This window comes from Lactuca saligna, chromosome 1 (genome assembly GCF_052625555.1).
Source record: "Lactuca saligna cultivar CGN05327 chromosome 1, ASM5262555v1, whole genome shotgun sequence".
NCBI lineage: Eukaryota > Viridiplantae > Streptophyta > Magnoliopsida > Asterales > Asteraceae > Lactuca > Lactuca saligna.
In genome coordinates, this window is record NC_136417.1 from 109,034,790 (window position 1) to 109,049,991 (window position 15,202).

Below are 15,202 nucleotides of genomic sequence, written 5' to 3' on the forward strand. Positions count from 1 at the left end.
CTTGGCGATGAGGGTGAGTACACAGTGGCTTCGCTTAGAGAAGCGTTGGATGTTGGGTCGCTGCCGGCAGTGGTTATGAAATGGAACAGATGTTCCTATAAAAGTAAATATTCTAATTTGGAGAATAACATTGGATAGATTTCCTACGAGGCTAAATTTGTCTCGCAGAGGAATTACTGATATACCATCATTCAGATGTTTGATATGTGATGATCAATTGGAGTCTTAATGATCACGTGTTCTTTCAATGTGAGATTGCAAAACAGGTTTGGTCTCGGATTGTTATGTGGCTGGGATTCCCAAACCCGTCTTTCATGATGATTAAGGAAGCTCAATAATGGGTGCATGGCCTGCATGTGAGACAAGACAAGAAGGAGACAAGACAAGAAGGAGGTGGTGGTAATGGTTCTGATGACAGGAATGTGGGTTATTTGGTGCTTCAGAAATGGTTTAATCTTGCAGACTAAGAAGTACAGAAAGGATATGTTAGTTGATTTCATTGTTTTGTATTCGTTTAGTTGGTTTTTTCGAGAAACAAAAAGGTTGCTAGAGTTGGAACTCATGGCTCCAACATCTTATGAACTTGTAATGTTTGTTGTCTTAGGCTAGTTTCTTGCTATACCTTAAGTTTTTTTTTTTTTATTTTTTTTATTTTATATATATATATATATATATATATATATATATATATATATATATATATATATATATATATATATATATATATATATATATATATATCTTATGTCGTTCAAAAAAAAATGATCTATTTCTTTCTCTTTCAAGAGATTAATGACTTTAATTCCACATACCAAACATAAACTTGTAACTGACCTTCTAATGCTAACACATTCCCCCATTAGCATTTATGTATGCCGCTAACCTCAAGCTAAAAGACTTGTTAATATTGATAGGATTACATTTGAAGTACCTTAGTATTCAAGTGGCTAAATTTAAATGCGACTTCCATGAAGCATGCTTAAACTGGCTCAATGTTTGGATAACAAATGAGATTGGCTGAGTAATGTCAAATAAATGACTTTTCTAATTAACTTTTGATAACCAGTTAAAACATTAAAAGACTATTATGCACACCAAGTCCCTTGTTGCTAACGACAATGAACATATCTAATAGGTTTATGCGGTGTTAACATGCTTACACCCAAGTCCATACTCATAATTCTAACGCACAATTTTTTTACACATACAATCCATATATTAGTATCGATCATTTCAATAACAAGAAAGAACTTTAAAACACCTAAATTAATTTAAAATTTTTAAAATCTATTTTTACCATCTTTTTTTCTATAGGACTTCTAGATTAATATGATTACAAAAACTATAACAAAATAATCATCTTCAAGGCAAAGTAGACAATGAGTAATTATTTACAATTTGACTAAAGCCAAAGTTGATTAAGAAAGATGTTAACTTTTTATTTCAATTTTTTAATGTTTTTTTAAGTTGTAGAGAGATCTGAATGATCTACACGTTTATATATTTCTATTTACCGGTTGTATAAAACTTGGGTGTTACATTAAAACTATAACACAAATGGCATTTTAGTCATTTCACATTGGCAGGGGGACAAAAACCGCAACAACCTCCATGCTTAATGGACCCCTTATAAATAAAAAGTTCTGACAGAAACTGCAATGTTTTAACAACCGTAAGGACCATTTCTGTAACTTGCGATAAAAATACGATAACATTTTTTGTAAAAGAATAATTAAAAGAGGAAATATCATAAAAGCCCCTCCATAGCAAGGTAAAACATTCTCTCTCACCTCTCTCGCTATCTCCCTTTTCTATCTCGTTGACTTGCCGTTTACCAGCGTTGGTTCTGCAGTTTTCACTCGTCGTCCTCCTCGTCTCCATTTGATCTTCTGCAATTCTCGCTGTTTCAGGCCTCACCGTAGTTCTGTAGGCAGGTAAAGTCACATTCTTACAAGTTAGTTTCACATCGTATAGACTTTTGTGATTAAAAGCTCAGAAGTTGTGTAATTTGTGAGGTTCAAATTCATATTATATGGATAGACAAATTCAAATTTGAAAAGATTGTTCTTGCTAATATTGGGGATCTATAAACAATAACTATGTCAAGAAACTTATTCTTTCTTATGTTTGGATCTTTTAATTGTTTGTTCATATCTATTGAAAGTTTGGAAATTGCCTATATGTTCTGCAGTTCCTTTCATATGATGTAATAATGGATATTTTAGTTGTTTCCAGAATGGTTTAGTTTAATTGAATACATTGGTTCGATAATTTCTTGCACCGAACTTAACTGGAAAAACAGGTTAATCAATTTAATTAACCGAGTAATTAAGCAGTTTTGAAACAATTCCCATCTCAATATTATTATGATACTATATCAATACATAGCTGTATATATGCTGGTTATTTCTGAAGTTTATTGAATTCACATGGAAAAGTTTGCAGGTGCATATGTATTGTTATTTAAACACTTAAAGTTTTTTATTATGTAGAATATATCATTGTCAAGGTTTAAATTGTTTTGATGAGACTTAAGTTATATAAGTTAGTAATAACTTGATTTTTTTTTGTAGAGTTTTTATGTATGGGATCTTGAGATTGAGGCGCAATTGAGGAAAGTGTGGGATTCAAAAGCTTCAGAACACAACACTTATTGATATACACAAAGTCGTGGGAAATGTGAAAGGTCATCAACCAATAACTCATAATGGTTGTTCTCTCTGAATTTTCTGGAGGATCTTCATCTTCTTCATCAACTCATGATCATAGATATGATGTATTTTTAAATTTCAGAGGTGTTGACACTCGTAAGAGTTTCACTAATCACCTTTATAATGCCCTCATTCATGCCAATATCACCACCTTCTTGGATGATGAAGAGATTGAAACTGGGGAAGATCTGAAACCAGATTTGGAGAGTGCCATTAAAGCATCTAGAGCTTCTGTTGTCATTTTGTCTGAAAATTATGCTATTTCCACCTGGTGTCTTGATGAACTAGTATTGATCCTTGAGCAACGTATGAAATCAAATCATGTTGTAATCCCCATCTTTTATCATATTGAGCCCACCCATGTCAGGAACCAAGAAAATAGCTTTGGAGATGCAATGGCTAAGCATAGACAAAAGATGGAAGCAGAGACAAATTCAAATAAAAGAAGTAAATTGGCTCAAAAGATGGAAAAATGGTATAAAGCGCTCGTAGAAGTTGCTGGTTTAAAAGGGAAGGATGCAAATGGAAGGTAACCACTCTCTTATCCATATTTCCATACTCCTTTATTATAGTTTAATTAGTGAATGAAGATTGAAGATTGTCTTCTCCTTATGCATTTCAACACATCCTTCATATTCATCAAACAGGCATATTTTTTTGATGCATTTATTTTGGACAAATATATGCTTCGAATTCAATATCGTTTTTGCAATTAAGTGATCTCACAAATTAATTCATATAGGCCGGTTAAGCCATCCTGCTAATTTTAACACATTTGCTATGCATTTATTATTTTATTAAAATTAGTTCATGTAGATAGTGCATTTTAATGATTTGGTATACTTTTAATTAATAAACCAAATTTTAAACAGTTGTAATGCATGTACTATTTCTGATAGCATTCTTCCTTCAAATTATATCAACTTTTATTATGATATTTTAATGCTTTTAGTTGTAAATATTGAGTTTTAACTTATTACTGTTCACTTACATTTTGTTTCGATTCATTCATAACCGCATTGTGATTTAAGTTCGGTGGTTTTGTAGAAACACAATGAACTTTGGTGGTGCTTTAATGAATTCTTGTATTACATTAGTGGCTCTAGTCCTTTTATAGATGATAATTATGACCTTGCACATTAGATGCTTACATGGTTATTGGTTAGAAGTGCAAATACCAAAAAGTTATGATATGAAAAACATAATTATATAATAGCTTAATATGTAATTTTGATTTGGATCATTGGAAAAATAATTCTTCAGAATGACATGTTAGTTTTTTTTTATTATGATTTGTTTTTCTTACTAAAATGAAATTCTAGGCTAGAGGTGGAGTTCATTGATGAAATTGTCAAGGACATCTTCCGTAGATTGCACATATCCTCAAGGTTTCCACCACCACAACTTATTGGGATGAAAGATTCCATTAAATTCATCATATCATGGTTGAAAGATGCATCATCACATATGCCAGATATACTTACTATTTTGGGTATGGGTGGGATTGGGAAGACGTCTTTAGCCAAATATGTCTATGTGCTACATTCTCATGAATTTGACAAAAGCAGCTTCATTGCAGATATCAGTAGGCGATGTGATGAAAAATATAATGGGATGATTGATGTACAAAAACAACTCTATGATGACATTTCCAAACCAAGTTTAGTTCAAGTTCGGGATGTTTCTATATACACCTCAATGATAGAGAGTGTAGTAGCCCGTAAAAAGGTGTTTCTAGTTCTTGATGATGTTAGTAGTATCGATCAGCTAGATGTATTACTTGGAAGCAAAGGTTTTCACCCAGGAAGCAAAATTCTAATAACAACAAAGGACGCATGGTTGACACAGAGTTGTTCACCATTCAAAACGAAGATTAAACCCAATCATGTAGAGCACAAGCTTGAAGGCTTGTCTACTACTGAATCACAAAAACTTTTGTGTTTTCATGCATTCATGTGCAACGATCCCAAGCCTGGTTATGAAGAGGTGTCACAAAAAATTGTGAAATATTGTGAAGGACATCCTATGGCTCTTAAAGTTTTGGGTAGGTCTCTACATAATCGAGATGTAACTTATTGGGAGGGTTACATAGACAGACTAAAGAAAGAAAATGATTCCCCTATAAATAATATCTTGAGAATGAGCTTTGATTCTTTTCCATCAGAAAATGATAAGGACTTATTTAAGTATATTGCTTGTACTTTTTTTGGAATGGATAGAGATTTTACTGTAACAATATTAGAGGCATGCGGTATAGAAACAAAAACTGGGATCACGAATCTCATCGACAAATGCCTTCTTAGTATCGGATGGAATAATGAATTGATGATGCATCAGTTAGTTCAAGAGATGGGAAGATTTTTGGTACGTGAAGAATCACTTTACAAACCATGGGAACGAAGTCGATTATGGGGCCATGAGTCGTTTATGGTATTGGATCAAGAAACGGTAAGGGGCTATGTATAGTTGTTTAAAGCAGTTTGTATTTCTATATACATGTCTAACATTTTAAAATATTTTTTCATCCCCTTCTTAGGGTACGAAAAATGTTCTAGGCCTTACCCTTGACATGAGAATGCTTGAGAAAAAGAAGTTAAATGGATCACTTGAGTTCAAAACAGATGCATTGAGTAAGATGGATAGGCTAATGCTTCTACAACTTAATTATGTTCAAATAACGGGCTCTTACAAGAATTTCCCAAAAGAATTAAGATGGTTGAGTATGCATGGGCTCCCTTTGAAATCTATACCTTCAGACTTACCAATGGAGAATGTGGTTGCTCTTGACATGTCATATAGCAACATTGAATCATTTGAGATTTGTTATAGCTATCCACAACGACTTCATAAGAGGTTAAAGGTAACTTATCTCCATGTATTACTGTTGTATGCCCATTTGACAAACTTCACTTATATTGCATCTTATCTCAATTTCAGCAATTGATTGGATCGTGCACAAAAGACAAAAGATTGCTTGGATCATTGAAGATTCTTAATTTAAGTTTCTGTGAACAGATTCGTAGTGTTCGTGGCTTCGATCACCTCCCTAAACTTGAGGGTTTAATACTCAAAGGCTGTATTGGATTACTTGAGGTTTGTGAATCAATTGAGCAATGTTTTGAACTTGCCCTCATTGATCTGAGCTACTGCAAGAAGCTTGAAAAACTTCCAAGAAGCTTAGGGATGTTAAAGAAAGTTAAAACACTATTGCTAAACGGTTGTTATATCGGTGAATCTCAAATCAAGATTAGGGATATGGATTCATCGGAAATGTTGAAGTCTAACAATATTCGCATAAACACAATAACGTCTTCGTCCACTGTTGTTCTCCACGCTATGCCAAGTTATTCAAAGTTTTCTGTGATTTCTTTACCGAGATCTTTAGTAAGGTTGTCACTTGAGAATAATAATTTGTCCACTGAATCCTTTCCCATGGATTTCAGTTGCCTGTATATGCTAAAAAAATTATATCTGGATGAAAATCCTATCGTTTCCCTGCCTAGTTGTGTAAAAACCCTTCCTAGGCTTGAGACACTTAGTATGAGAGATTGTAAAATGCTGACGACAGTCGAGCATCTTCCACATACACTCACACATTTGAACCTTCATTTCGATTCTAATAAGCCTTTGATACGAAAAGTTGTATTTGATCCACACATGTCTCCACTCCAGTTCTCACTAGGACGGAGGATCGTGGCATTTTCATCATTTGAATTTGAAGGTATGGTGAAAATCCAACCAATGGCAGGGGTTGAGGAAAAGCTATTATGTAGTTTGGGTTGGAGTAAGCTAGACTTTCTTAACGGAAAGCACGTGACAACTTCTTCTAGTTATGGAGAATCAGAGGAATCTGAAATCCAGGTTTGCTTTGGTTAACTATGTCTTTGTGTGATTATCTATGTACATAATTATTACCGTGTTTAATAAAGGTGGTTGTATTTGTCAGATATATTACGAATTTGGAATATTCAGCACAATTTATGAAGGCCAAGCGATGCCGAATTGGATTACAGATAGAACCACAGGGCTATCGATGTCATTTACCATCCCATCATCTCCTAACCACCTCACTGGATTAAATTTTTGTTGTCAGTTGGCTTCTCCATTTCCTGATGAGAAGCTTGTATTAGTAGATTATGTTCTCCTTGATTTTCCAGTGATCAAACTTAGTAATATAACAAAGAATCTCACCTGGATATACGACCATTACATTGACAGTGTCTATGCAGGTGGAGATTGTGTAATATTGTTAAGCCATTGGATGTTTGGGATGAATGAGATGGAATGTGGTGACCACGTTATTGTTACTGTGGGGTGGGCACCAGATGATATTGGTGATGCAGTTAGCAAGGAGTGTGGGGTAAGTTTTGTGTATGATGATGGAGAAGAAGAAGAAAAAGAAGAAGAAAAAGAAGAAGAAGAAGATGTGTTGAGTTATTACAAGTCATGGAATCACATCATTGGTGGAGATCTCACTGCATTCCAAACAACAACAGGAGAATACATCCTAAGCAAAGATCGCATTCTGTGGCCTAGCCTTGATATAGCTCTACTGAACTATTATTATCTGTGTGTAGAAGGCGCCCACTTTAAAGGTACATGTCATTTTTATGTAATACTTTTTAGTTAATGCTGATAATAACTAAGTGATAGTATTTTATTTCATGTTTTCATTTTCTGCAATCATTTCAAAAATTTTAATCTATTTCTTTTTTGTTAGATAAAATATTTTCCTTTAAAGCTGTGTCCCAAAGGACGTCTGGCGTACCAGTGGATCATGGCCCATAAGGTACTTTTATCCTATAAACCCTTTTCTCATAACTTGTATAAACAAGCACACAAACCAACTTATTTCTAATATGTTTACACAGCAATAAATAAATAAATGTATTTCCAGCTGGCAGTGAAGGCAATACTTTTTCACTCAGCAGACTTACACTTTCCTTTCCTCATCTCTATGCAGTCTTCTTTCAGGTTGTTCTACATTTTCTAATGGTAATGAAGGTGCTTTTAGTTTTGGTGTTTTCCTGTCCCAGAGTTGGTTCTTCAAAATATAAATAATACCAGGTTGTATATATTTTAGGGAAAATGACACTTTTTTTCACTCAGCACAACCAACTTTGTGGACATTTTTTGGGTAGCCAATATGGTATATATGTAAACCTATTTAGCTGGTCAATTATAAATTTAATGACCTATTGAGCAAAAAAAAACAACCAAACTGGGAAAAACACAGAGTTGGTTGTGTTCATATATAAACCGATCTTATGTTCAACATTAACCAATATATACTCCTTACAATATTTTGGCACAAAAGTACAGAATACAATATTTGTTCATAGTCATTTGGAATAAAACATTCAAACATTGATCAATAAATTTGGAAATCTTACTTGCTATGAGTTTACGTAGTTTCCAAAAAGTAAAAATGTAAAATCTCAGGGTTTTTTATTTGGTATGATCATGTCATTTGTAATTCCTATTTACAGCTTCTATGTTGGTGGAAATTAAATCATTTCTGGATCAATTATACATGAAATACAGTGTTTGTAATTGGAGGATTCTTGAGGATAGTATTATGCTTTTTATTATCCCCTCTAAAATTGAATTTAGTCATGCTAATTATGAGCCTAAAAGACCGTATCATTTGATTTTACTAGGTTATGGCAGGATGCTGAGAGCAGAATATTATTATCTCATTTGCTTATGAAGAATTCCAAAGAGGTTTGCTTTTAACTACAATTTCTTAATTTGTACTTTCTCTTTCCCATTCCTCTCTTTCTGCATGTGTACTTACATTTATAACATCTAGAGTTACCTCTGACATGTTATTTCTCTTCCTGTTATAGGGATTAAGAAAGAAGAATTGTGGAAGTTGAGATGGAAATAACACTAGCAAAAAGTTTAGGTTTCCTCAGAAACAGCCTTATTTCTCTTCCACATATTTGAAGAGCTTCAAGTAAAGACGTTTGTTACATTTCCGGTGAATACCCTTAATGAACATATAGACAAAACTTATGAATCTCTCTTTTTTCTCAACTTTTGAAACAGAAAATAGCATTGCTTGAAACAAGCAATGCCGACTTACAGAAACAGCTTCAAGAACATCAAGTCAACTTTTAACATTTGACCAAACAAGCAACTGAGCAAAAGGTAAATAGCTACTCATATTCTGTTTCAAAAAAATTCAAGTAGATTACCATAGAGTGTCCTAATGAGAAAAAAGTGAAAGTACAGTTCTTAATTGGTCACTTCTTTTCCTTCATTGTCTCAAAAGTTAAATTACAATGGTGTAATAGAGTAAAGTTTACAATTAAAAAAACTAGATGACACCACCATTTCTGTATAAGAAACAAAGATGATCTTGTGTTGTTCTCCCAATAATCTTATTTCTGGTTTTGTTTAGGTTTCATATTATGGTCTTGGACTAATGGAATCATGTTTCGATTTTGTTGGTCATGTTCTTCACCCTTTTGACAAGCTTAATGTTGATTTTGTTTATGTTTAAACACCAGTGACCAAAATCCTTATTTTTCATCATTGAAGGACTGCTACTGATCTCATATGCGGAAGCAAGGGATTTTAATTTAGTTTAATATTTGACGATTTTACTACTTAAGTTTAATTCTGATGATTTGATTTCTTGAATCACTTATAGTTTAAGCATATGGAATGACAATGTGAAATCATTTATGATTTATATAGTGTTTAAAAATGTAAATGCACTAAAGTCACTATTTATTTATTTATTTTTTGCAATTTAATCACTATGTTTTTGATTTTGTTGCATTGTTGACCATTTATCTGGTCTTCTGGTTGCTACTATTGACGTGGCATGGGATGTTGAAGTGGTATGTTGACATGTTACTATTTTTTTTTTTTTAAAGCTTTGACTCAGTTATCTCATTTTGACAAAGGATTATACTTGCACTTTCTTGTCTCTCGGTTAGGCTTTAGAAACACAAAAACATGATTGTTTACTATGTTTAAGTTGTTAGGAGTGCTTGCTATTGACTTTTGCCATCTTTAGTCACTAAAACAAGATGTTCAAAATACCCTAGCAAGCTCCATATAAACCATGGACATCAGGCGGTCTAAGAAACAAGCAAAAAAGAGTAGGAAAGAAAGAGAGATGGTTCTTTATTCCATGCATGAGGCTGTTGCACGAGGCTAACAATAGAAAAAAATAAGCATGAGGTTGGAGATGTCATCATGCAACACCAATGACACCTAAACAAATAATGCCAAGTCATAGTCCCATGCCATATTAGAAGTGGCAACCGAGTGATGGGGTGAATGGTCAATTGCAAAAAAAATCATAAACATAATGTTTAAATTGCAATAAAAAGAGTGTCAAAATTGAAAAACAAAATGAAAACAGTGTCTTTTATAGAGTGAAGAATTTTAAGGAGAAGGTGTTTGTGGTGTCGGTGGAATGCCTCAAATTATTATTTTTTATGAATATATAGAAAACCATAATTTGTAACAAAACATATTTATAATAAAAATCATGGTCGTTAATACTTAAAATCATTTGTAACAAAACATCCCAAATATCATATCAACAGTAATTCATAAATGCCATTAGAGTATAGTCAATTAGGAATTCAAAAATAACATCAATTGAGAAGTTTTAAATCTTAGTTTTACTAACCAAAACATCATAAAAGAGAGATAAGTCAAATGTATAATTGTAACACCCGATTCAAGCTATTTTTCATTTTGACCCTTGGTGTATTTTTTAGTTTCCATTTTGGTCCTTAGGGGGTGTTATTGAAATTTCATGATGGGAGTGTGTACGCTAGGTGTACCTCCCGTACCTTAGGTGTACGTCATTAGAGGACAAACCCTAATTTTAGGGTTTGGACCCTATTTAAGCAACCTTATGTCCTAAGGTTCTCTCATTTCCCAGCCTATATTGCCCTTTTGAGTCCTATTTCGAAACCCTAGCTCATCTAGAGAGATATAACCCTTTGTGTGTGTTTTAGTAGGTGCTTGGTGAGCCTTAAAGAAGAAGAAGCTTGAAGGAGCCTTGGTCAAGTAGGAGCTTTTAGATCCAGAATCTACACTCATTTCTCAGCCTCATTAAGGTATAAAGCCTCTATCTTGATGATTTTGTTGCAAGATCTAGATTAGAGCTTGCTTTGAGCACATTTTGGTCCCATGCATGAGTTCTAGTGGGGTTTTTTCATTGTAGAAGTTATGAGTTGCCCCTCTTAATGTTTCTGAAATTAGTTCATAAAGTTAGCATCTTGATGGTTGAGGATCAACCATGCATGAGCATATTCCCATTTGGTGAAAGTAGGATGCTAGATCTAAGATTTGGATCCATTTAAGCCATGCAAAGGCACCAAGTTAATGACTTTATGGATTAAGACGTTCCCCAAGGTATGGATCAAAATTTTGGACGTTTGGTCTTAAATGATAAGGACTTAGGCTGTGTTTGGCGTGCCACGGCTAGTTGATAAGCTACCTTATTTTTCGAGCTTTTCTATGTTGTCGTGTTTGGTAAGCCAAGAAGTAGCTTATAAGCTAGCTTTTTAAAAAGCTACTTAGACTAGCTTTTTAGGAGCTTTTTTAAAATTTTACAAATATACCCCTTAATTAATTATAGAAACACATAGTCTTGAATGTCTTTTTATATAATTTTATATATTTTAGCTAGCTTTTCAGCTAGTTTTACCAAACGCCATTTTTTTTATCAGCTAGCTTTTTATTCAACAGCTAGCTTTTCGGCTAGTATGCCAAATATAGCCTTAATGGATGAAGGAGCTAAAGGGGACGTAACCTGAGCGTACTAATGCGTACGCATCGTGTACACGTCTGGATCCACGACTCCGTGGATGCGATCTAGTACGTCGGGCGTACTAGGCGTACACTTAGCGTATGTGACCTGGTCTTGGGTTTTTGATGATTGGGCCGCCTTTAGACTTTAGGGTTTTAGGCCTTTGCTGGGCCACAAGTCTTTTGATTTTGGGCCACTGTTAGGTATTGGGCCTTCTTGGATTTGGGCTCATATTGGGCTTTGGGTGTCCTTTAGGAATTGGGCCATTATTGGGCTTTTGTACCATTGAATTTGGGCAGTAGCTTTTGGGCCAATTGAGGGAAGGGTAAAATGGTCATTTTACCTTGGAAGGCGGGATTAGTCGATTTAAGTCCCATTTATGATTATGACCCAATTATTAATTAGGATTTTGTTTGATTGGTTAGTACATGAATTCTGCGGTTCAGCAGCCCGATCATCTATTTGACTTTCAGCAGACTGAGGTGAGTTTGCTCAAAATACTATAGGATATTAGGGTTGGATGTGCTTGTTGTTTTTGTGAGTCTTGATGTATGCATGTATACCTGTTTGTTGTATGTATGTGCGGTGAAATAGACCTAGATGTGAAATAGACCCGTGCGGTTGAAAAATAATGATTGAGTTGAAATAGACTCGGGGGTGAAATAGACTTGGTAAAGCCTTGAGCTGACACATGAGTTGAAATAGATTCGGGGGTGATATAGATCCATTACAACCTTGAGCTGACATATATGTATGATATGTGGTATTTTGGGGAACTTGCTAAGCTTTGTGCTTATGTTTTTCAGTTTATGTTTCAGGTATTTCCGGATCGAAGGAGAAGAGCTCGAGTTGATCACACTGCACACACCACGATTTTCCGCTTAATTGAATCTGATTTACTTTGGGATGTTTTTGGATACATTATGATTATTTTATGGTTTTTGATAAATATTTTTGGTTGTTGGTTTAATTAATATAAAAAAAAAAAATTGGTTCTAAGTTTTGGGACGTTACTAGTTTGAATCAGAGCCTTGGTTTAAGGGATTTGTGATGGGTTTTGAGCACTCTAACACTTCCTAACTGTACATGTAACCCCAGAAAACCTTGGATCTATGTTTTTCTAAATACATGCAAAATATGATTTCCAAGGTTCACAATCCTATCTAGCGTACATGGGGAACTTTTAAACTAAAAAGCTGGTTAGAATTACATACCTTGTAGTTGATTTTGATTCCTTGAAACCTTGTGAGCCTAGCACCCCAAGTTTGATTCCTCAAATGCTTCACACAACACCAAATGCCTTTGGAATGACTTTTGAGAGAATACAAACACTCTAAAAATCAGCCTATCCCTCTCTTGTTCTTGTGTGTAGCCGATTTTGGTGCAGATGATTTTACTTATATAGTGTGACACATCTAGGGTTACATCATGTAAACCCTAATGTGTCATGACTCTTCATTTCTATGACCCATGGGTTTGTAACTCCCATGGAGCATCCAATGGGTTTAACCCAAGTTGATAATCTATGGAGCCTTTTAGCCCAGTACACAAGTTATGAATGATTTACATAATCAACCCATATATTTAATTAGTTATCTTTTGATCACTTAATTAATTCCACATTAATTCTTGATCAATACTAATTAAATAATACTATTAATATATTAGAACTTATAATATATTAATAAACCACAAGTGTTATTTCTCTCATTTAGTCTATCCAAATGCATAATGCCATGCAACCCAAATGGACCATGCTAGGTTGGGTCAAGTACATACAAGAAATAGTTATGGACATAGACACCTTATCCAACAGTCTCCAACTTGGATAAGTCTAATAACTATAAATGCAAGTATGACTTCAGGATCCAATCAGCAATCGTAGCTCTTTCAAGGTCTCTCGGAACCGAGAAGATGATGATACACCATTTAAGATAAGTGATTATATAATCCTCTGTTCTAGATATCAGCCGAACAAATACATGGAGCAATGTCTTTCTTATTGTCTAGCAGTTTGTTTCCCGATTTCCGATTTTTTTGACAAAGAACTTAATTGAACACATCAAATTAGTTATGACCGGGCCTGGTACATAGGTCAAAACAAAATCATCGAGGGGCCCAAATATCAGCTTCTAATCTAAGAAGGAACAGATAAACTTCGACTCATATGTTTGCTCTACTACTTGTTGAATTATACCCAAAAGCACGTCTTATAACATCGATTTACCAATGTGTTTTCGTATAATCAATGCATAACCAACTCATAGGTAACAAATCATATCTCTAGGTTTGAAGACTTATATGATATTACTGTCTTATGATCACTCGAGATAAATTCCATGAAGTGATACCAGTGAGCGTGGGTTGATTCCAATACTCAGAACTTATGAGTACTCATGAAGTGTTGTCCCAAAACTTGACACCTACAACCAACTTCATGACAGTCTTAATTCATATCTACTTCCAACATATGACCAACTGTGGAAAATTTGAATAATATGTAAAACACAACATAAAATTCTAGAAGTCAAAACATGCAAAAGAAATTATAGTAAACGATTGAAAAAAGATAGAAACACTTTACTCATAAATAAACACAACTTTTATTTATCATCAAATGTCAAGTACACTTTACAAATTTCTAAATTATCTAAGTACTAAAACTTATATCATCCTTTAGCCCTATGCTCCGAGCATGCTGAAGATGCTTAACCCAACTCAGTCCCTTCGTGAGGGGATCTGCTAGGTTCTCATCTGATGATACCCTCTTTTCCACGAGGATTCCTTTTTCTATACGATGTCTGAGAAAGTGATATTTTCTGTCGATATGTCTGGATCTCCCGTGATCCCTTGGTTCCTTGGCTAAGGCAACATCACTTTCACTATCACAGAAAATTTACAAAGGTTCCTTTATAGTTGGTACAAATCCAAGGTCTCCAAAGAAGTTCTTTAGCCATATAGTCTCCTTTGCTGCCTCGCTCGCTGCTATATACTCTGATTCACAAGTAGAATCAGCTACTGTCTCCTGCTTGGAACTCTTCCAAGTTATAGCTCCTCCGTTTAGGGTAAAGACCCAGCCCGACTGAGAGCGGAAGTTATCCCTATCAGTCTGGAAGCCAACATCACTATACCCTACAACTCTCAAGTCATCACTCCCACTGAAGGTAAGGACCCAATCCTTAGTCCTCCGTTGGTACTTCAGGATATTCTTTACCGCAGTCCAGTGTGCCTTGCCAGGGTTCCCCGATACCTACTAACCATGCTCAAAGCAAAGGCTACATCAGGTCTAGTACAAGTCATAGCATACATGATCGATCCTACAGCCGAAGCATAAGGTACTCGACTCATTTCTGCTATCTCAACTTCAGTACTTGGGCTTTGAGTCTTACTCAATCTGGCGTTATTCTGGATGGGTAACTCTCTTTTCTTGGAGTCCTGCATGCTGAATCTCTTCAGCACTTTATCCAAGTAGGTACTTTGACTAACTCCGATTAGTCTTTTACTCCGATCTCTCAAGATCCTTATCCCTAGAATATAGGCAGCTTCTCCTAGGTCCTTCATAGAGAAACACTTCCTAAGGCAGGACTTAACTTCCTGCAGAGTTGGGATGTTAATTCCTATGAGTAGTATATCATCCACATACAATACCAAAAAGCTAACTATACTCCCACTAGCCTTGACATGTACAAAAGATTCATATCCACTC

General features: G+C 34.7%; 1 protein-coding gene across 7 annotated transcripts; it reads left to right on the plus strand.

The window, feature by feature from the left end:
• The first annotated feature begins 1,784 nt into the window (after positions 1–1,784).
• LOC145043330 (disease resistance protein RPV1-like) lies at positions 1,785–8,670 on the plus strand. 7 transcript variants are annotated; one of them, XM_078991972.1, is made up of 10 exons: positions 1,785–1,934; positions 2,574–3,240; positions 4,034–5,159; positions 5,248–5,571; positions 5,649–6,572; positions 6,658–7,306; positions 7,432–7,500; positions 7,583–7,706; positions 8,372–8,435; positions 8,561–8,670. In XM_078991972.1, the coding sequence occupies exons 2-7, from the start codon at positions 2,708–2,710 to the stop codon at positions 7,497–7,499; spliced, it is 3,624 nt and encodes a 1,207-aa protein (XP_078848098.1). In that variant the 5' UTR covers positions 1,785–1,934; positions 2,574–2,707; the 3' UTR covers position 7,500; positions 7,583–7,706; positions 8,372–8,435; positions 8,561–8,670. The 7 variants fall into 7 exon arrangements, with proteins under 7 accessions (XP_078848098.1, XP_078848089.1, XP_078848104.1 ...); XM_078991963.1 differs by having other exon boundaries at positions 7,583–7,685; XM_078991978.1 differs by having other exon boundaries at positions 7,609–7,706.
• The last annotated feature ends 6,532 nt before the right edge of the window (positions 8,671–15,202 follow it).